We start from the raw sequence: 21433 nt of genomic DNA on the forward strand, positions 1-21433 counted from the left end.
GAGGTTGTAGAGAGTTTCAGGGAGAGCATAAGGGAACAATTGACATGAATGGAGGAAAGAAATACAGTAGAAGAAGAATGGGTAGCTCTGAGGGATGAAGTAGTGAAGGCAGCAGAAGATAAAGTAGGTGAAAAGACGAGGACTAATAGAAATCCGTGGGTAACAGAAGAAATATTGAATTTAATTGATGAAAGGAGAAAATATAAAAATGCAGTAACTGAAGCAGGCAAAAAGGAATACAAACGTCTCAAAAATGAGATCGACAGGAAGTGCAAAATGGCGAATGGAAAAACTGGTAGAAGCGGACCTTGGGGAAGATCAGTTTGGATTCCGCAGAAATGTTGGAACACGTGGTGCAATACTAACATTTCGACTTATCTTTGAAGAAAGATTAAGAAAAGGCAAAGCTACATTTCTAGCATTTGTAGACTTAAAACTTTTAACAATGTTGACTGCAATACTCTCTTTCAAATTCTAAACGTGGCAGGGGTAAAATACAGAGAGCTTAAGGCTACTTACAATTTGTACAGAAACCAGATGGCAGTTATAAGAGTCAAGGGGCATGAAAGGGAAGCAGTGGTTGGGAAGGGAGTGAGACAGGGTTGTAGCCTCTCCCCGATGTTATTCAATCTGTATATTGAGCGAGCAGTAAAGGAAACAAAAGAAAAATTTGGAGTAGGTATAAAATTCACGGAGAAGAAATAAAAACTTTGAGGTTCGCCGATGACATTGTAATTCTGTCAGAGACAGCAAAGGACTTGGAAGAGCAGTTGAACGGAATGGACAGTGTCTTGAAAGGAGGATATAAGATGAACATCAACAAAAGCAAAACGAGGATAATGGAATGTAGTCAAATTAAATCGGGTGATGCTGGGGGAATTAGATAAGGAAATGAGACACTTAAAGTAGTAAAGGAATTTTGCTATTTAGGGAGTAAAATAACTGATGATGGTCGAAGTAGAGAGGATATAAAATGTAGACTGGTAATGGCAAGGAATGCGTTTCTGAAGAAGAGAAATTTGTTAACATCGAGTATAGATTTAAATGTCAGGAAGTCGTTTCTGGAAGTATTTGTATGGAGTGTAGCCATGTATGGAAGTGAAACATAGACGATAACTAGTTTGGACAAGAAGAGAATGGAAGCTTTCGAAATGTGGTGCTACAGAAGAATGCTGAAGATTAGATGGATAGATGACATAACAAATGAGGAGGTATTGAATAGGATTGGGGAGAAGAGGACTTTGTGGTACAACTTGACAAAAAGAAGGGACCGGTTGGTAGGACATGTTTTGAGGCATCAAGGGATCACAAATTTAGCATTGGAGGGCAGCGTGGAGCGTAAAAATTGTAGAGGGAGACCAAGAGATGAATACACTAAGCAGATTCAGAAGGATGTAGGTTGCAGTAAGTACTGGGAGGTGAAGAAGCTTGCATAGGATAGAGTAGCATGGAGAGCTGCATCAAACCAGTCTGAGGACTGAATACCACAACAACAACACTAGTGTACACCTGTAGAACGACGAGTGCTTTTGAGAGTAACATGCAGTATTTTTTGGGATCGGGATTTTTTCCTTAACATGTGCTCGATTACGTCTATGACACAGTGGTATGACTCGCAGCAAGAACGTAAGAGACATGCACACCCATCATTGATTTTCAGTCAGTATTATTTGGTGTCGTATGCTTCCAGTTATTGAGGAGGTAATATTATACTTGATATTAGTGCTAAGAGTCTATTTTCGGATTTGAACATCAGTTTTATAAAGTATATGTGTCTGTGTAAAGGAAATGTCTATCTGCTGTTGTAGGGAGGGTATGGGTTTGACTTGGAGTACTGTGATACCGAAGAGAAAAGTATTTCCAATACTTCGCTTACAGCCGAATACCGTTCAGTTGAAACCGCGATCGTAAGATTTAATTATAAATATAATGATAGGAGATATATGTGAGGGGTTTTCTAGAATGTGTTCGTGTATGCGAAGTCTGTGGTGGTACTGATTCGCGTTTCCATGTTAATGCTAGCAGTCTTCCGAAAACATAGGCCTGTTGGAGTGTAGGAATATGTCATACTTAACTTTACCATTTTCTAGACAACCATATAGCGAACTAATACTTAGTATGTGCTGGGCGGTTTTCGTAATCAGGTGTAACTTTGAGAAGATGGTGCGTTTGCGGTGGAGCGTTATTCCCTCCCATATAAATTGTTCGGTCGACTGCTTCTGTACACTTGGTGCCTTTATGTAGTTGAGGGAATATCGATTGTGCCATGTTGGACACACGTTTGCCTGTTCTCTAGACGTGGGAAAGACTGTCGTTGGTTTGTAAACAATATTGATCATCTGGAATCTGTTACATCACCGACTTCGGTATTCGAGAGTGGAAATATAAGTTTACTCTATTTGTTTGTAGTTAGTCAATGGTTTACAGCACGCTGCACCTCGCTAAAGTTTGGTATTTGTGGAGAAATAATTTACAATCTATATGTAGTAGTGCATTACGTCATGTTAGCGATCGGGAGGCTACTCCTGTGTGCTTGATATCGAGAAGTACGGCGAAAATTGTATAATATTAACGGGAAAATATGGTTGTTCTTTTAATCGTGGAGTGTAGAGATGCCTGTTGAAATGCGAGCAAGAAAGCGGAAACAGTAACGCTTTAGTGTCGGGGGTAAAGAAGCCTGTCTTTGCACATCACTCTGAGAGAAAGACTTCGGTTCGCTGATGTAAAGGGGATGATTTGGTATGGTGGGGGGATATGAATTGCATGTTTACTAGATAGCGACAGTACTTGGTGATATATTCCCTGGTTGGAGATCGGTTTGACGCTCCAACATTCTTGCAAGTATAGTATGTATTTGATGACTTGTAGATAACTTTTCGATGTTTAGTTTTCGGAGCGAAATGGTGATCAGTGTAAAATAATTTATTACCACTGAGTGTAGCGTCTGTAGTATATAGAATAGGTTGGGGGTGTATAGATTGAGGAAACTGTCGGTGCAATTTAGCAATCTTTGCAAAATAACGACAGAAAGCCCCAGAAAAAAATGCTTGGTTGATTGTGGTGGGATATAGGAGCGGTGACAACATCTGAGTATGTTGAGAGCAGGTTGCCTATCACGTTAAGTCTGAGAGGAAGACTGGATTCGGTGATATTTTGGTGAAGACGTTCTGTTAGTGTAGGAATTTTGGTGCATGCAAGCTGAGACAACAAGAAAGCGAGCGTTTACTATTTCTGGTACACTTTAAAATTACGGAGAGCTGGACTTGGCTGACTTTTTTTTCACAAAGCCATGAGACGTAAGAATAAGGCTGAGAATGTATTAGATGGCGATGTGTCAGTCAAGGTGGGGCGTGTACATGTGGTTGAACTCGTGTGTCAACATGCTCTGTGCTATTCTGCATTGAATGGTAAAGACACGTGGCGCTCGGAGATGCCTCGAATGTGAGACTGGCTGGAACGCTCTTTGGAATTCTATGACAGTATAACGGTGACTGTGTAGAAGCATGAAACTTTCACTGGTGTTCGAAGGAGCGCCCGGGAGCTGCGGCTTCCTCACGTCGCGGGTGTTGTGGCTCGCTGCCCTAACTGGAGGTCTGTGACTGCTTTGACGGCTGACGGCCGGGACGACCGTACTTCCAATCGCGTCATCATCGGTGCCTAGCGGATAGGAATTTCTCATGTGTTATGTGCGAAAGGGGTTGCTGCCACCTCGTGCTTCCAGAAGCCCAGCAGGGGCTTTGCACTGTTTGAAATCTGACGGACGCGTCACTTATCGCTACCTCCTGTGTACTCTACTGACGTGGGGAGGTGGACCGGTCTTGCGCGCGTTGATTGTATTATTTCTCCAGCGGCTCTGTAGAACTTGCTATGCACTATATGGACAGTTTACGGGTACTGAGCATGTCTACACATGAGTGTGCAGAATTAGTTAGGAGCAGTTTCCTATTGTGTACTGAAATTACGAGTTCAAATGGTTCAAATGGCTCTGAGCAGTATGGGACTTAACATCCGTGGTCATCAGTCCCCTAGAACTTAGAACTACTTAAACCAAATTAACCTAAGAACATCACACACATCCATGCACGAGGCAGGATTCGACGTGCGACCGTAGCCGTCACTCGGTTCCAGACTGAAGCGCCTAGAACCGCACGGCCACAGCGGCCGGCGTCTAATTACGAGTTGGTTGCGTGTCTGTGGGCTGTGCAACAGGACCCCAAGCACATCAGGGTGGATGTTTTGTATGAGTGTAATAGATATACTGTATCCTTAAATAAGTTGTTTGAAATAAATAAAGTGCACGCCATCCTTACTCTCCCCAGTAGCCCAGAGCAGGCTGAGTCGTTTTCCCACCATTTTCCCTCACCATTCTGGTTTTGCCTCACGAAAAGGACGGCAGCGGCCTCTGCTCGTGGTACTGAGTATTAGACCTCGTGGAGAACATACGGTTTGCCGCCATCACGGATAACTGTACTTGCGTCATCAGCTGGTGTCTCGGAGGTGTCCTCTGGCGGCGACGAAATGTCCTAAGACAGCTGGGGTCTACAGCTCGTGGTGAACCGATTAGGTGGCGCCATTTTAGATTACGGTACTTATGTCATAACCTGACGCCACTACAGCGTCCTCTTCTGGCATGGATATGGACTAAGTCAGTTGGGCTATGGACTCAGTGGCGAATACATTTGGTGGTGCTGCTGTCTCTAATTCTTTAAATAAAGATATGATTATATGGATTATTATTTGGACAATATACGAGTTGTGTGGTATCTGAACGTAAAGGCTTTGCATTATGTCTGTAGGTTGTGCAATGTGTTATTTTTGTCGGTTTACAAATAGCAAGTGTGTGTGTAGAGCGTTATAGATGAGTTATGTAGTAGTAGTTTGCAGGTCTGTATGATGCGGGGCATGTCTGGGAATGTGTTCTGTGATACATGTACTCCACTCCTAAATAAATTGGTCCCAAATAAATAAAGTATATCCCTTCCTCTCTCCATCAGCCTAGTGTGGGCTGAGTCCTTTTACCAGCAACGCCTACGAAGGGGTTGCGCCCTGGAGGCTTAGATTAGTGGTGGTGAGCTTCGGGTTGCTGCAGTTTTCTTACGATGGTAGCGAAAACGCAAGTGAGCTTTGTTTACTGGCAAATTCAAACCTGGCTCCGGTCCCTAGGAGGAGGTGGCGGTCGGGTGGCTGTGGTTAGTTCAAGTTTCATCTCTTTCCCACAATTTTCTTAGGTTGGTAGCGAAAGTGCGAGTGACCTATTTTCCCGCGATTTTCTTAGGTGTACCGCATTATCATGTTGGAATTTGAACTTCGCGTGATTTTTATTGGGGCAGAGGGTTACGTTAGTGGAGGTAGGCCAAGTGTCCAATCTTACACCACGTGGTGGATACACTGTGTGCAGACATCTTGAACAACGGTACTTGTGTCATCAGCTTACGTCAGGAGAGCGCCCTTTGATAGCAGTGACATCGACTAAGCCAGTTGGAGTCCAGACCCAGTGGCGATCACACATCCTTGAAACTATAAAGAGAAGATTTTTGGAGGGAGGGGGGTGCCACTATCCCGCCAGAATTCAAACTTCAAGCCAAAATCCGCCATCTTGGATGACGCCATCGCCGCCATATTGGATAATGGTATTTTGGGGTGATGCGTAGGTTGTTCCAGTACTATAGCATCATGTGCTGTTCGAAAAATGTTATCTGTACGGCTATCGCCGCATTGCTTTAAGACTTAAGGTTATATCCAGTTCGATGAGTGTGTCATGATAGGACAAACATTGTTTGTGAACTATGTTGTAACCTGTGAGTGTTCGTAAACACTATGAGCTGAACCACATCAAAATCTTACATAGACTACTACACTGCTGCTTCTATTGCGTATATACTTTGTGAATAGAACACCACATTACATAGGGCAAGACAATATTTATTTATCTACACATTGATTTACTTGACAAGACGAGGACATTCAGATAATTTCTTACATCTAACCAAGCATTCAAAAAAAGTTTTGTTCACAGTTCACATACAATGAAAGGAGTTATAGTAATTAAAATCATTATTATAATTATGTCAGTCCTATTAAAATTACGATAAGTAAATTGTTGGCTTTATAACTTTCCTGGAAAATTGGAGAAATTTCACACTAATAGAAAGGCACGGTAGCAGTTGTAGAGGAAACAAATAAGGACAAGAGGCGTGCTGTATGCTATTGTCAATGGCGTTGGACGTTTTCTGGTTTCCAGGGCAGACGTTATTCACCAGGCTGGTGTGACATTAACCCGGTAAAATCGTAATGGTTTGGCCTGGAACGGCTGTTTTCAAGGATGAGTTATTTCGACAGAATGACTGAAGTTTTCTAATACCTCTTTGTAACAAACTTTAGAAAATTTCAGCGGGCAGCAACGTCTTACAAGGTGCTATGAGCGTTAACAGGAAATTGAGAGTCGAAGTGCTTGCACTTAGGTCTGAAGTCTGACTGCCCAAAAGACTTTCATGTTGAAGTAACTTCGTGGGGCGGTTATGAGCTGACGAAATCGAGTCGGCTGGCAACCCTCCTGGGGAGCAAAAGGCAAGTTTTGTGTCCTCTGAGGTGGAAGTACTGTTGCAGAGCGTATCTCGGAAGTTTGTAGTCAGAGAACAAAGATGTGGTTCTCCCGATGCGGAAAGTATTGGATGAATTTGCAACTGCATTTCGTTGTACCGGCGTAGGCACAGGCTCAGTCGTTTGGTAGCCATCCTAGCTAGAGGTGTTGTCTAACGAACGGATACTATTAGTAGATTATAAATTTAGTTTTGCTGCATTGGAAATTGAAAGTGTGGAGTTCTTGTGTGAGATCTTGCGTTTCCGAATCCAGGCTATGATCCTGTGTTTCTAGAGGAGGTAGTAGAAACCGTTTGGTGATGGTGAGGGTACTATTGGCAGGTGTTGTTTTCCAGTCCAATAAGGGCCTTTTGAAAGTATTTGGATTACTGCACGGCATTGGTTAGTGGTATTAAGCAAGTGATTATTTTAACCCCAATGTCATGGCGCAAAGCAATGCTGTAAACCTTTCTTAGACAGACTGTATAAATGTGGCAGTAAAAAAAAAAGAAAAAAAAACAGATCCACCAACAAACGTTTGGCCGGCCGCAGTGGCCATGCGGTTGTAGGCGCTACAGACTGGAAAGTGAGATCGCTGCGGTCGCAGGTTCGAATCCTGCCTCGGGCATGGATGTGTGTGGTGTCCTTAGGTTAGATAGGTTTAAGTAGTTTTAAGCTCTAGGGAACTGATGACCTCAGAAGTTAAGTCCCATAGTGCTCAGAGTCATTTGAAACATTTTTTTAACAAAAGTTTCAGAGGAAGTTTACGGAGCAATAACCCGCTTGACTGGTCCTGCATACTTCATGGTGGTAAGATTGTGATTGTGAAGCATGTTGTGGCGGGTCCAACCAGGCTGGAGATTTTCTTTGTTCGGAGACTGATTGTTCACGTTTAACTCGTCATATCATCTCATATTCAGCAGAAAGACGCACAAGCCGCTGCAGTTGCATCAAATAGGAAAACTTGCAATAGGTGGATGAAAACATACTGGCTGGTCTCCCGGCCAATAATAGCATACAATGATTTCATTTCATCTGTCCCTCAAAGAATGACTACTGTTTGTTCGATACCGTGTCCGTATGATCGGCGTGCAAGCGTCACTCAGGTTAAAGAGTGAGTAGACACATGCGCATCACTTACCTACCACTATACTTTGCACTTTCGTCCTTACTCCTGTCAGCACGGTTGACATCATCAGCTACAAAAAATATTTTTACTTTATTTACAGGTGTTACCCTTGACATTTTGGCTCGATGAATGAAAAACAGAATATGGATGCGGGAACACCATTGTCTGTCGCAAACTCTCACCTGACACATTCCTTAGGGTAGGACACTTCTAGGATTTTGAAGACTGTAGCATAATATACTATCACGTCTTTTCCAAAGCAACATCCTAGCCTTCCTCATTTTAGAACTTGTTTACTGAAGTACCAGGAGATCAAAGAGTCAGTGTAAATTTGAAAAGTGAATAAATCACGGAATAATGTAGATAGAGAGGTACAAATTGACACACATGCTTGGAATGACATGGGGTTTTATTAGAACCAATAAAATACAAACGTTCAAAAATGTCCAACAGATGGTGCTTCATCTGATCAGAATAACAATAATTAGTATAACAAAGTAAGACAAAGCAAATATGATGTTCTTTACAGGAAATGCTCAATATGTCCACCATCATTCCTCAACAATAGCTGTAGTCGAGGAATAATGTTGTGAACAGCAATGTAAAGCATGTACGGAGTTATGGTGAGGCATTGGCGTCGGATGTTGTCTTTCAGCATCCCTAGAGATGTCGGTCGATCACGATACACTTGCGACTTCAGGTAACCCCGAAGCCAATAATCGCACCGACTGAGGTCTGGGGAGCTGCGAGGCCAAGAAAGTGGCGGCTGAGAACACGATCATCACCAAACGACGCGCGCAAGAGATCTTTCACGCGCCTAGCAATACTTTTTTTTCTAACAAAACCCAATGTCATTCCAAGCATGTGTGTCAATTTTTACCTCCCCATATACATTATTACGTGGTTTATTAAGTTTTCAAATCTATACCGACTTTTTGATCACCCGGTATGTTGCTTTTTAAAATGTGTAAGTCACGAGTTTCATATGCAGTACTGTAAAAAAATGGCAAAACAGGCTGTTTGGCCTTATGATGATATTTCACTAATACCTAGTCTGAAATTAACAGAAATGATTAATAATGCTAGTCAGGCAGCTCTCACTGTAACTAAGACTTCTAACCAAAATGTATAAAGCATGTCGTTATATATTGTTCAACAGTTTTTAATTGTCCCATTGTGGATCTTTCTAGCGGCAGACAGTGGGTTAATAATCTGACGGAGAGGTCATAAACTAAAATACCTGGCGAAACAAGTAGCAAAATGGGTGTACTATCAAGTAATAATGTTTCTGCAAGTACCCACAGTTGAATCAAAAGAAATAATTAATGAACGATTTTCACAGGATCATTCCACCATCTGAGGTGAATCTCACGTGTCTGTGCATACTTACAGGCAAGTTTGTCGGTAGGACCTGCAGTGCCTCCTAGTTCATCGGGCAGGTACTCTTTAGACACGTGGTCAAACAGCGTCGTTGATCCTGGCAGATGGACGTGTACCTGAAGCAGAGAAACGTTAACCGGTACAGGGCCTCAGTAACAAAACCCCCGTTCTGTATTTACATCTGCTCAACGTACATATTCTGAAAACCACGGCCGGTCGCGGTGGCCGAGCGGTTCTAGGCGCTACAGTCTCGAACCGCGCGACCGCTACGGTGGCAGGTTCGAATCCTGCCTCCGGAATGGATGTGTGTGATATCCTTAGGTTAATTATGTTTAAGCAGTTCTAAGTTCTAGGGGACTAATGACCTCAGAAGTTAAGTCCCATAGTGCTCAGAGCCATAACGACGAGTATGCGTGCCCAGGGCAGTCTGTATGTGACGTTTAGGGGATTGCTCACAACCCATTACACAAATACCTTGCTAGTTTCTTCGTCCTGCCTCTGCAAAACGACACGCAGACATTTACAAAACAGTCTGATACTTGAACACAGGGTCTACTCTCGACGTAGACAACTGGGAAGCGCAAAATCTATCCCTGGGGAAATGTATGGCACTAGTAAGGGCATGTGCTCACTCGCTGTCACTAACTTTGCTTGAATTCAAGTAAGAATGTCATTTCTGTAGGTGAACGGGACAAGCGAAGGATGAAGAAGAAGGAGGAGGAGGACGACACACTGACTATAAGGAAGAGACTTTCAAGAAAAGACAGGAAATATAAAGACAGTTAAGACATGCATACAGCCTTACAAAGTTAATTCAGAAAATGGGAAAATGAACTCCTTTTCAGGCACAGCGTGGAAGCATCATATCTGCATGGGATATCGACTTAACGCCAGCGAAGGCAATAGGTGACACTGCCGTGAAGCTGGCCACAAAAGAACCAAGTACTGTGCACAAAAAACGCTAAGCCAATAAAAACAGTATATCATTTTTTGGAATAGTGGTTCGTAGTTTATAAACCCTGTGGTGCTTTCTTGCGTTCCACGTATAAAATAATCAGTCATGAGAGATCACATTGATTAAATTGTACTCCATCCAAAATTCTACCATGCGGCTTCCCCTTTTATTTCACTTAATGGTCTTTTACTATTTGTCCTCCCATTTCCTTTTCCTACTACGAAATTCCTGCCGCTCATCACAATTACATTTTCGTCTCCCTCATCAAACTAAATAATGTATTTTATATCAGTACATGTTCTTTCAATCTCTTCATCCTCTACAGAGCTGGCAGGAATACACACTTGCACTACAGTGGTGTGTCTTAACTTCCAGTCTCTCTATGCTGTTATGGCGCTGTCACTATGTTGTCACAACTGTTCCTCCGGATTTCTAATTCCTTACTTATGAAGGTCGTACTCCTGCATTACCCTTATTTGATCTTTTCTTGATCACCATATACTTGCGTACAAATAATATTCCTGCGACCACACATCACTAATTGCCACTTTATGTAATTTTAAACTATCTATTTATCTTTTAAAAATAACTCAAATACCTACTTGATTCAGGCATCAAACGTTTCACTCTGCAGCATACATCACACATTGAAAATGGTATTCAAAATATCGTCAGTAAGTTAGGAAGACGATTAATCCGTTTTTTGCTGAACAGGGCACCTACAGATTGCTATTTGAAATCTTCTACCATGTATGAGGTAGGTTTTCTTATTGGTTTACATTATGGATTTTGGGTGAAACCATTTCCTTGATATTTACATTACACTGAAGTGCCAAAGAAAATGGTATACGCAAGCGTGTCCAGATACAAAGATATGTAAACAGGCAGAGTACACCCATATAAGACAACTTTCTGACGCAATTGTTAGATCGGTTACTGCTGCTACAAAGGCAGGTTCTAAAGATTTAAGTGAGTTTGAACGTGGTGTTATAGCCGTCGCATGAGCGATGGGACACAGCAGTAATGAAGTGGGGATTTTCCCGTACGACCATTTCACAAGTGTACCGTGAATATCAGGAATCCAGTAAAACATCAAATCTCCGCCATTGCTGGGGCCGGAAAAAGATCCTGCAAGAACGGGACCAACGACGGCTGAAGAGAACCGTTCGATGTGACAAACGTGCAACCTTTCAGCAAATTGCGGAAGATTTCAATGCTGGGCCATCAACAAGTGTCAGAGTGCGAACTATTCAACGAACATTATCGATATGGGCTTGCGGAGCAGAAGACCCACTCGTGTACCCTTGATGACAGCACGGCACAATGCTTCATGTCTCGCCTGGGCCAGTCGTCACCGACACTAGACTGTTGATGACTGGAAACAAGTTGCCTAGTCGTACGAGTCCCGTTTCAAATTGTATCGAGCGGATGGACGTGTACAGCTATGGAGAAAATGTCTGGAATCTGTGGACCCTGCGTGTCAGCAGGTGACTGTTCAAACTGGTGGAGGCACTGTAATTGTGTGGGGCGTGTGCAGTTGGAGTGATATGAGATCCATGATTCGTCTAAGATACGACTCTGACAAGTGCATGTACATAAGCATAAGCACCTACATCATTTCATGTCCATTGTGCATTCCGACGGATTTGGTGAATTCAAGCAGGACCCCACACATCCAGAATTGCTACAGAAACTGCGCCGACGCGGACTCTTCGAGTATTTGCTCCACTAAATAATTATAAAAAGCGTTGTTATTGAGCTATTTTTAAACGTGTACAGGTGTTATAAATATAATATAAGTGTTGTTAAATTAGTGGAAGTGTTAGTGAAGTATAAAATAAGATTAAACGGTGTAAGAAGCGTATTTTTTTTCTCGCACCTGTAGCACGAATCCTAGGCCTAATTTCACGCGCGCGAATCGTAAGTAAGCAGTGAATTAAACTTATAGGTAAACGTTTCCAGTTGGTATAAATATATTATAAGTGTTGTTACATTAGTGGAAGTGTTAGTGAAGTGTTAAATAAGATTAAACGGGGTAAGAAGTTTATTTTCCTTCTCGTGTCTATAGCACAGACTTTATGATTAATTTCACGCGCGTGTATCGTAAGTAAACAGTGACTTAAACTTACATGTAATCACCAGTGTTTTTTATTCATTACTCTTTCAACTTATTTGTATCTGCCTGGATAGTTTCTAGGGTCCTTTGTTTACGTATTAGTCAATACTTAAATTAGTTTATACGGTTTCTGTTTTTGCCATGAGTGAGAAGTGTGTGACATGCCGTAGGATCGTTAGTTCCGGGGTATGGTGTGAAGGGGGTTGTAGTTTCCTTAATTGGGGCGAATGTAGTGGTATGGGAAATGGGGACATAAATGAGGCTCACCAGTGGTATTGTAGAATATGCAGTAGAGATAGGAAAATACAGGAACATGAAGGGAAAATTGCAGCTCTTCAAGCTGACCTAGACAAGGCAAGGGAGGATCTGGACAGGTTAAAGAGCGAGAAGGGTGAACAGAGGTGGGATGTGGCAACAAGTAATAGGAGGAACAGGCAAAGGAGAGCATCAGACAGCTTTGTGACAAACATTGAAAATAGATTTCACCTGTTGCCTCAGTCAGAATCGGATGAGCCTTATGTAGCTGAAGTTGTAGAAAGGGCACAACAAGCTTTCAAGGACTTGAAAAACGTAGGGAAATTTGTAGAGTGAAAGAAAGTTCTGTTGATAGGTAGTTCCCATGGTAGAGGTGTTGGCCAACTACTGCACGAAAATCTAGGTCCAGAGTACCAGTTTACAAACTTTTTCAAGCCTAGTGCAGATCTGGGTCAGGTGACAGAGGATATAGGTTCTTTATGCAAGGATTTCACGAAGGAGGATGCCGTGGTTATAGTGGGTGGTCCAGGAAACAACATTGACAGAGAATCTGAATATTCCATAGAGAGTGACCTGGTGAAGATAGCATCAGCAACGAAGCATACGAGTGTGGGATTTGTGTCTGTGTTGAGACGCCATGATCGGCCTCATCTGAACTCTTCTGTAGGGAGGGTGAACTTGGAGTTGGGGTGGCTGCTTAGGGGTCTCATATTGGTTTGATTCCTGTGGATGCTATTGATAGGTGGGACTACACTAGGCATGGCCTTCATCTCAATAGGAAAGGGAAGTGAAAACTGTCTGGCTTGATTGCAGGAAACTTAAGGGGGGACACTATCACAAGTGGTAAAATACCAGTGGTCACAGGTGTCAGAGGGATGCCTTTTTTAGGATAGGGAAGGGGGAGAGAAAATGCGTTTTAAGAGAGATTGGCAGACACACTCAGTTTGAGAGAACAGATGAACAGGAGTCAGATTTTAGCATACAACCCCCATTTAAACAATGTTTAACAGAAAGTAATCAGAAACTGCCAGTTCATCTTCACCAAAGCAGTTATAATCCAATTAGTATGCAGTATTAGTTATCTTTATTACACTAGAACATACCGGGACTCAAAATTAAAGTTGATCAACTACTCATTTGTATCGATGAAATGATTCATCTAACCAAATTGACATAATCTGCCTCTCTGAACATCAAGTGACCACTGGTATAGATATGTTAGACATTTCAGGATTTAAGCTAGCTTCTTCTGCAGAGTAGATATGGATGGAGGAGGGGATGTCACATTTATTACAAACTGCCATAAATTCAAGAACATTGACATTAATAAATTCTGTTTAGAGCAGCATCTAGAAGCATGTGCAACAGTAGTAGAGTTCCATAACAGATCCTATACAAAAATAACTATTTACCAAGGACATGCAGGAAATTATAATCTATTCATAAATCATCTAGAAGCTCTTTTGGGTTATTTAACAGTAAGTAACAAAGAAATTTTGATTGCTGGTCACTTTAATACAGATTTTCTAATTCAATCTTCCAGTAAACATTTACTGCAGTTAGTAATGTTGTCTTTCAATCTAACTCACACTGTAAACTTTCCAACTAGAATCACTAAATCCTCAAGGACAGCCATTGATAACATTTTTATAGACAAATCAAAGGAACAAAATCATATCACTAAACCTGTAACAAATGGACTGTCAGATGATGACATGCAGCTCCTTGTTTTAGATGTAAATTCTAAGAAGATTATCAAGACTACTCAATCTGAGTACAGGAGAGTATTCAATAAACCAAAAATTGAGTGTTTTATAAAACTGCTCAAAGATATGAACTGGAAAGATGTTTATAGTGCTCACGACATGAATGAAAAATATAACACATTCATGAACAATGTCAGTACCATGTTTGAATACTGTTTTCCTCTAAAAGTTACTCAAATTAAACAGAAGTCTATAATAAAACCATGGATCACACAAGGAATAAAGATTTCCTGTAAGACAAAAAGGAAAATGTATCTGTCGACCAAGAATAGCTCCAATGCTGATGATTTAGCTAAATACAAGGAATACTGTAAAATATTTAAAAAAAGTAATTCAGACATCTAAACAAATACACTACTAGAAGAAGATAGCAATGTCAGGGAACAAGATAAAAACTATATGGGATATAGTGAAAGAGGAGACTGGTAGAACCAGAAAGGAACAGGAGAAAATAGCACTAAGGGTAGATGACACATTAGTAACCGATGGGCATAGTGTGGCAAATCTATTTAACAAGTACTTTATATCCGTTACTGATAGAATGGGATTGTCAGGATCAGTAAATAATGCCCTTGAATATCTGAGACTAGCCTTTACAAATAGCTTCAGGTACATGAATATGTCACTCACTTCACCAAAAGAAATAACTTCCATAATAAAATCTTTATAAACAAAGCATTCTAATGGTTACAATGAAATATCAGCAAAGTTAATTAAGGCATGTTCTTTTGAGTTTAGTACAATTCTAAGTTACTTGTGTAACCAGTCAATTATAACTGGGACATTTCCTGACTGGCTGAAATATGCAGATGTTAAGCCTCTGTTCAAGATAAAGAGACGCCATCAAACTACAGACCGATTTCACTTTTGCCAGCATTCTCAAAAACTTTATAAAAAGTAATGTACAGGCAGCTTCTCAACCATCTGACCACAAATAACATATTGTCAAGAACGCAGTTTGGATTTCTGAAGGGTTCTGATATAGAAAAGGCTATTTACACCTACAGTGAAAATGTACTTAATTCATTAAATAACAAGTTACAAGCAGCAGGTATTTCCTGTGATTTGTCAAAGGCATTCGATTGTGTAAACCACAACATCCTTTTAAATAAATTGGAATCTATGGTGTCACGGGCAGTGCTGCAAAATGGTTCAAGTCATACCTCGCTAACAGGAAACAAAGGGTGTCAGTGCAAGGGACTAGTGAATTAAGTCATCAGTCATCATCAGAATGGGAAGAAATTACATGTGGTGTTCCACAAGGATCCATCTTAGGGCCATTGCTTTTTCTTGTGTACATTAATGATCTCTCATCAGTTACACTGCCAGAAGTAGAGTTCGTTTTATTTGCAGATGACACAAGTATTGCAATAAATAGTATGTCGAGTGTAGTTCTAGAAAGATCTGCTAATGATATTTTCATGGAGATTAATAAATGGTTTAAAGCCACTCATTGACATTAAACTTTGAAAAGAAACACTACATGCAATTCAGAACCTGTAAGAGGTTTCCACCCAGCATATGCAAAAAGTATGAAGAAGAACAGGTAGAAGAGGTTGACAGTCATAAATTCCTGGGATTACAACTTGATCATAAATTCAGTTGGGAGGAGCACACCACAGAACTGCATAAACGCCTTAACAAATCTGTATTTGCAATTCCAGTGTTAGCAGACATAGGCGACATAAAAGTGAAAAAGCTTGCATACTTTGCTACTTTCATTCCATAATGTCATATGGTAGTCCTACGGATTTATGGACAGCCCTGCAGGACCATGGTGTCAGTTCCCTCCAGCACGACTTCAGACGTTAGTCGAGTCCATGGCACGTCGTACTGCAGCACTTCTGTGGGGGGCCCTACTCGATGTTAGACAGGTGTACCAGGTTTTTGGCCCTTTTTTATATTGTGGTCTTTTACTTTGATGATGTTAATTACAGTTTTCTGTGTGAAGTGACGAGTAATAACATTCTTATGTCTCTTTCCGAGTACATCACGATCTTTTCAACTGTGACATAGAGAAAATTCTGTTATATCCGCATAGAAAACTAAAAGAATTCAAAACATTGCCAATCATGCTAAGGAGAAAGAGAAGAGGGGTTGCTATAAACTGCATAGCATTTACGGATCATTTTGCCACACTTTCTGAAAGCGTGACAGATGTAACAGTGTAGTTCAATCGTCTGGAAGAGTCAGACAACACGACAAGCTCAAGAACAGTTGTAGAAAAAAAAATTGTCTCAAATGTAAGAATTGCTCCAGAATATTGAAAAACAGATACACTCCTGGAAATTGAAATAAGAACACCGTGAATTCATTGTCCCAGGAAGGGGAAACTTTATTGACACATTCCTGGGGTCACATACATCACATGATCACACTGACAGAACCACCGGCACATAGACACAGGCAACAGAGCATGCACAATGTCGGCACTAGTACAGTGTATATCCACCTTTCGCAGCAATGCAGGCTGCTATTCTCCCATGGAGACGATCGTAGAGATGCTGGATGTAGTCCTGTGGAACGGCTTGCCATGCCATTTCCACCTAGCGCCTCAGTTGGACCAGCGTTCGTGCTGGACGTGCAGACCGCGTGAGACGACGCTTCATCCAGTCCCAAACATGCTCAATGGGGGACAGATCCGGAGATCTTGCTGACCAGGGTAGTTGACTTACACCTTCTAGAGCACGTTGGGTGGAACGGGATACATGCGGACGTGCATTGTCCTGTTGGAACAGCAAGTTCCCTTGCCGGTCTAGGAATGGTAGAACGATGGGTTCGATGACGGTTTGGATGTACCGTGCACTATTCAGTGTCCCCTCGACGATCACCAGAGGTGTACGGCCAGTGTAGGAGATCGCTCCCCACACCATGATGCCAGGTGTTGGCCCTGTGTGCCTCGGTCGTATGCAGTCCTGATTGTGGCGCTCATCTGCACGGCGCCAAACACGCATACGACCATCATTGGCACCAAGGCAGAAGCGACTCTCATCGCTGAAGACGACACATCTCCATTCGTCCCTCCATTCATGCCTGTCGCGACACCACTGGAGGCGGGCTGCACAATGTTGGGACGTGAGCGGGAGACGGCCTAACGGTGTGCGGGACCGCAGCCCAGCTTCATGGAGACGGTTGCGAATGGTCCTCGCCGATACCCCAGGAGCAACAGTGTCCCTAATATGCTGGGAAGTGGTGGTGCGGTCCCCTACGGCACTGCGTAGGATCCTACGGTCTTGGCGTGCATCCGTGCGTCGCTGCGGTCCGGTCCCAGGTCGACGGGCACGTGCACCTTCCGCCGACCACTGGCGACAACATCGATGTACTGTGGAGACCTCACGCCCCACGTGTTGAGCAATACGGCGGTACGTCCACCCGGCCTCCCGCATGCCCACTATACGCCCTCGCTCAAAGTCCGTCAACTGCACATACGGTTCACGTCCACGCTGTCGCGGCATGCTACCAGTGTTAAAGACTGCGATGGAGCTCCGTATGCCACGGCAAACTGGCTGACACTGACGGCGGCGGTGCACAAATGCTGCGCAGCTAGCGCCATTCGACGGCCAACACCGCGGTTCCTGGTGTGTCCGCTGTGCCGTGCGTGTGATAATTGCTTGTACAGCCCTCTCGCAGTGTCCGGAGCAAGTATGGTGGGTCTGACACACCGGTGTCAATGTGTTCTTTTTTCCATTTCCAGGAGTGTATTAGGCAAATAGAAAAGTTAAAAAAATTCCAATATTTCGTGGAGGCTGCTCATGACAACGGTTTAGAAAAATCTGCGTTAGAGGAAAGGGTACATAAGAGGTGGAAATAACATTTAATATTCATAAGAATACCTGAAACAAAAAGTGCTTTTCTAAAAAAATAAAGTACTACTAGAATAGTGAAACCAGATTGCCTGTATGCTAGCGAGTATCTAATTTTAAATTTGAGTTTAATAAATCAGTACTGTTAGAAATAAGAATTATATTAAAAGTATTAGGTTCTCTGAGAAATGCAACATTTGGGAAATTAACAAGAAACAATGAGATTTATATGAATATAAAAACATATCATAAACCATAAGAAAGAGGTGTTTGCTATTTGTGAACATATTTCCAGAAAGGATGACGACAGGCTCAACAAGGAGTTCTTCGGATATCTTATGGTAAAGAAATTAGCAAGCATCAAGATTCATGAGATTAGGAAAACTAGGAAAGGAATAAATAAGGGCAGAAGAAGTTTTGGAAAGAGAGAGCGTTAGGAAAAAAGTTTTGAAACTGGAAGGATTCCGAGGCATGGGGTAAAGGAAAACGGACAGAATGTCGTCTGAAGAGAGGAAAAATAAATATAGTGAAACAGTGAAGGAATTCTGGAAGTAAAGTGAAGCTGAAATAGAACTTCATCCTCACATATCCTTCATGCAGGAAGAAGAAAGTTATCAACACTAATATGTGTAACTGCTAAATTTAGTTGAAGAGATTGGCGTGGAAGAAGTCGTGATGATAGATTCGAAGACTGATGAAAGTAAAAAGTACATATACACAGGGCATCCAAAAAAGTATCGAAAGTGTATAATACTTTGAGAGGTGGTAGTACTCACAAAACAAGGAAATTAGTCCAACAAGCATGGGTCCGGAAACGCATACTTCCTGTAAACAAGTATTTATGTCATACAGGTTTACAGGAAGGGCTGCGCGGTTCTTGATTGCAGATGTTAACAAAGTCGTTGCATTGGCACCCCTTCAAATGTGATTGCAAGGTATTATGCTGTCTTACTCACAGTCTCTACCTATCATTAGATGGCCTGCAATCATTGTGCGGTTAGAGTCGTGTTGTAGGCTACGTTAGTGTTTATCGTGTTTGTGTGCCTTATTGTACAGTACTGACAATCGGTACGTATCATGGTATTTTCCTTTTTACCTTCTGCCAAACGCGCATTAACTTATGTGGTTACTGTTATTGCGCTGTTTGTACATACTAATGGTGTAGTATGTTCATATTTTCTCTCTTGCACCATTATTTAGCGATAGAAGCCTACTAGTCGACAAGTGAAATGGCGGATACGATATTCTGCTGTGGTTTAGCAAATAGCCTGAAAGCCCTTGCCCTTTATGCCGAAAAATAACCACAGCGCAGAGTGCCCTCTGATGAGATGTTCGGTAGGCTTTACCAGCATCTGAGGGACACAGGTACCCTTGCACCTCGGAAGATTGACAGCGGTAGGCTCCGCAGAGTCCACACGCCTGACATGGAGGAGTCTGTGCTAAGTTCGGTGGAAGAAACCCTTGGGACCTGCAGAAGACGTGTCTCACTCTCTTATCTGGGGGTTACTTCAACAACAGTTGCTGTACTCATAGCATCTACAGATCGTTCAGGCCCTAAGACCACATCATCATCAGGGTAGACAGCGGTTCTGTCAATGGATGTTGCAGAAGTGTGTCGCAGATCCACTGTTCACATACAAGATTTTATTTACGGATGGGGCAGGTTTCACAAGAGCCGGTGTTGTGAATTCCGATGACTGACATGTATGGGCAGATGTAAATGCCCAAGGAGTTCATGAAAGAGGGCAGCAACATCGATTCTCAATCAACGAATCAGCAGGCGTGCTCAGCGATAGATTAAAAGGGCCATAGGTGCTACCACAAACGTTAAGTGGGACGCATTATCTGCACTTCGTGATTGATGTATTTCCTACGTTGCTGAGGGCTGTGGCATTGTAACAACAAATACAAATGTGGTTCATGCATGATAGCGCACCAGCACACTTTCGTCACAATGTGCGTGAACATCTGACGCAGACATTTCAGAAGCGCTGGATTGTTCAGGGAAAGGGGGGGGGGGGGGGAGGAGCTTGGTACACATTGGCCTGCTCTTTTCCAGAGTCTCAGTAGCCCAGACTTTTCGTCACGGGGACACATGACGAAATTAGTCAATGCCCCGCCAGTCAACGATGTGCCGACACCACAGGACTGCGTCTTCGATGCGTGTCAGCAGGTACAAAAACAACCATTGTGGTTTAAAGGGTGCGTCGTTCCTTACGGCAGAGGGCAGAGGGGTCCACCGCCCTAAATGTGCGCCACGTTGAACACCTCCGGTAAACACACGTTTATCGCAGAAAGTGTGCATTTCCGGACCAATGTTTATTGGATTTATCTCAGAAAGTCTGCATTACCGCATCCATGTTTATTGGACCAATTTTTATTGTTTCAATGGGTAATAACACCACTCATAGCATTCGGTACTTTTTTTAACACCCTTCATATGTAACTCTCCTTGTAACAGATCTTGAATAGCTGTAATTACTTTCATCTTCGACACTTGTACTATTTTTAGGTTTCAAATTAAAGTTTAGGTATATGTTACAAATATGGACACATTGTGTCAAGAATTTGCTGCTTTTTTAAACGAATCCTAGGCTGTGCGAAAAACTTCTCAATGCTTCTCATGCGAACCTCGTTTTTGCTGACTTGCATCTCTTTGTTTCATATTTGCCTGTGCCCTCAAAACAACTAACAGGTTCTCAAAGCTTCCTGAGTTTTATTTAAACGTATGTAGACATAGTGTGAAAACGACTCAAATTTTAATTTCTGCACTAAAAACGTACTTCTGGTTTGTTATTTTACTGAGTATGAGGTTATCATTGAAGATTACCCAAAAATATATTTTAGATGTCGGGTGATCGATTCACAACATTCTGTACAATTCCTGTGCTGCAACAATAGTTTTTTTGATAAGGACATGATGTCCTGAATAAACTAATCAGATGGAAATGCGTATCTGATAGTCATTAGGATGATGGAACTTAAAACATATCCTGCTTAAGTGGAGCCAAAAGCTCGAATCAGTGCCAAAACGGTTTGTGTTCACGCCACTAGGGATATCTGCTGAGGACGATGTTCAACCAGAGAGCAACTGCACAATGGTTGTGCTAGATAATGACGCAGCAGAGGGAGACACTACGATTGCTCTGATTATTTAAAACGTTTTAGAAAATATGACTTTACAAGTATTTGCTCAGAAAACTCACCATGTATTAGTTAGCAGTTACACGTCTAGGTGAAGAAACAAAACTGCGCATCTGTAACGAAAAGACTTTACATCCATTATTCCTAAACATACTGATCGGTTGTAGGGGTCTCATATGTCACTTATCTGAATGTTGATTCCTACTATCCTTCTGCCACTCCTTCCTCGTGGTCTCTTTTACATGATCTGCCGGCTGGTCCCGGCGGAGGTTCGAGTCCTCCCTCGGGCATTGGTGTGTGTGTTTG

The 21433-nt window shown here is 42.2% G+C and overlaps 1 protein-coding gene across 1 annotated transcript in view; it reads right to left on the minus strand.

Moving 5' to 3' along the window:
* Positions 1-21433, minus strand: part of LOC126272027 (retinol-binding protein pinta-like) — an 87488-nt gene that overhangs the window by 32562 nt on the left and 33493 nt on the right. The window contains exon 6 of the mRNA XM_049974530.1: positions 9099-9204. Within this exon, the coding sequence (XP_049830487.1) occupies positions 9099-9204 (106 nt within the window). The remainder of the gene's footprint in view (positions 1-9098; positions 9205-21433) is intronic.

The sequence above is a fragment of the Schistocerca gregaria genome, chromosome 5 (assembly GCF_023897955.1).
Source record: "Schistocerca gregaria isolate iqSchGreg1 chromosome 5, iqSchGreg1.2, whole genome shotgun sequence".
Lineage (NCBI taxonomy): Eukaryota > Metazoa > Arthropoda > Insecta > Orthoptera > Acrididae > Schistocerca > Schistocerca gregaria.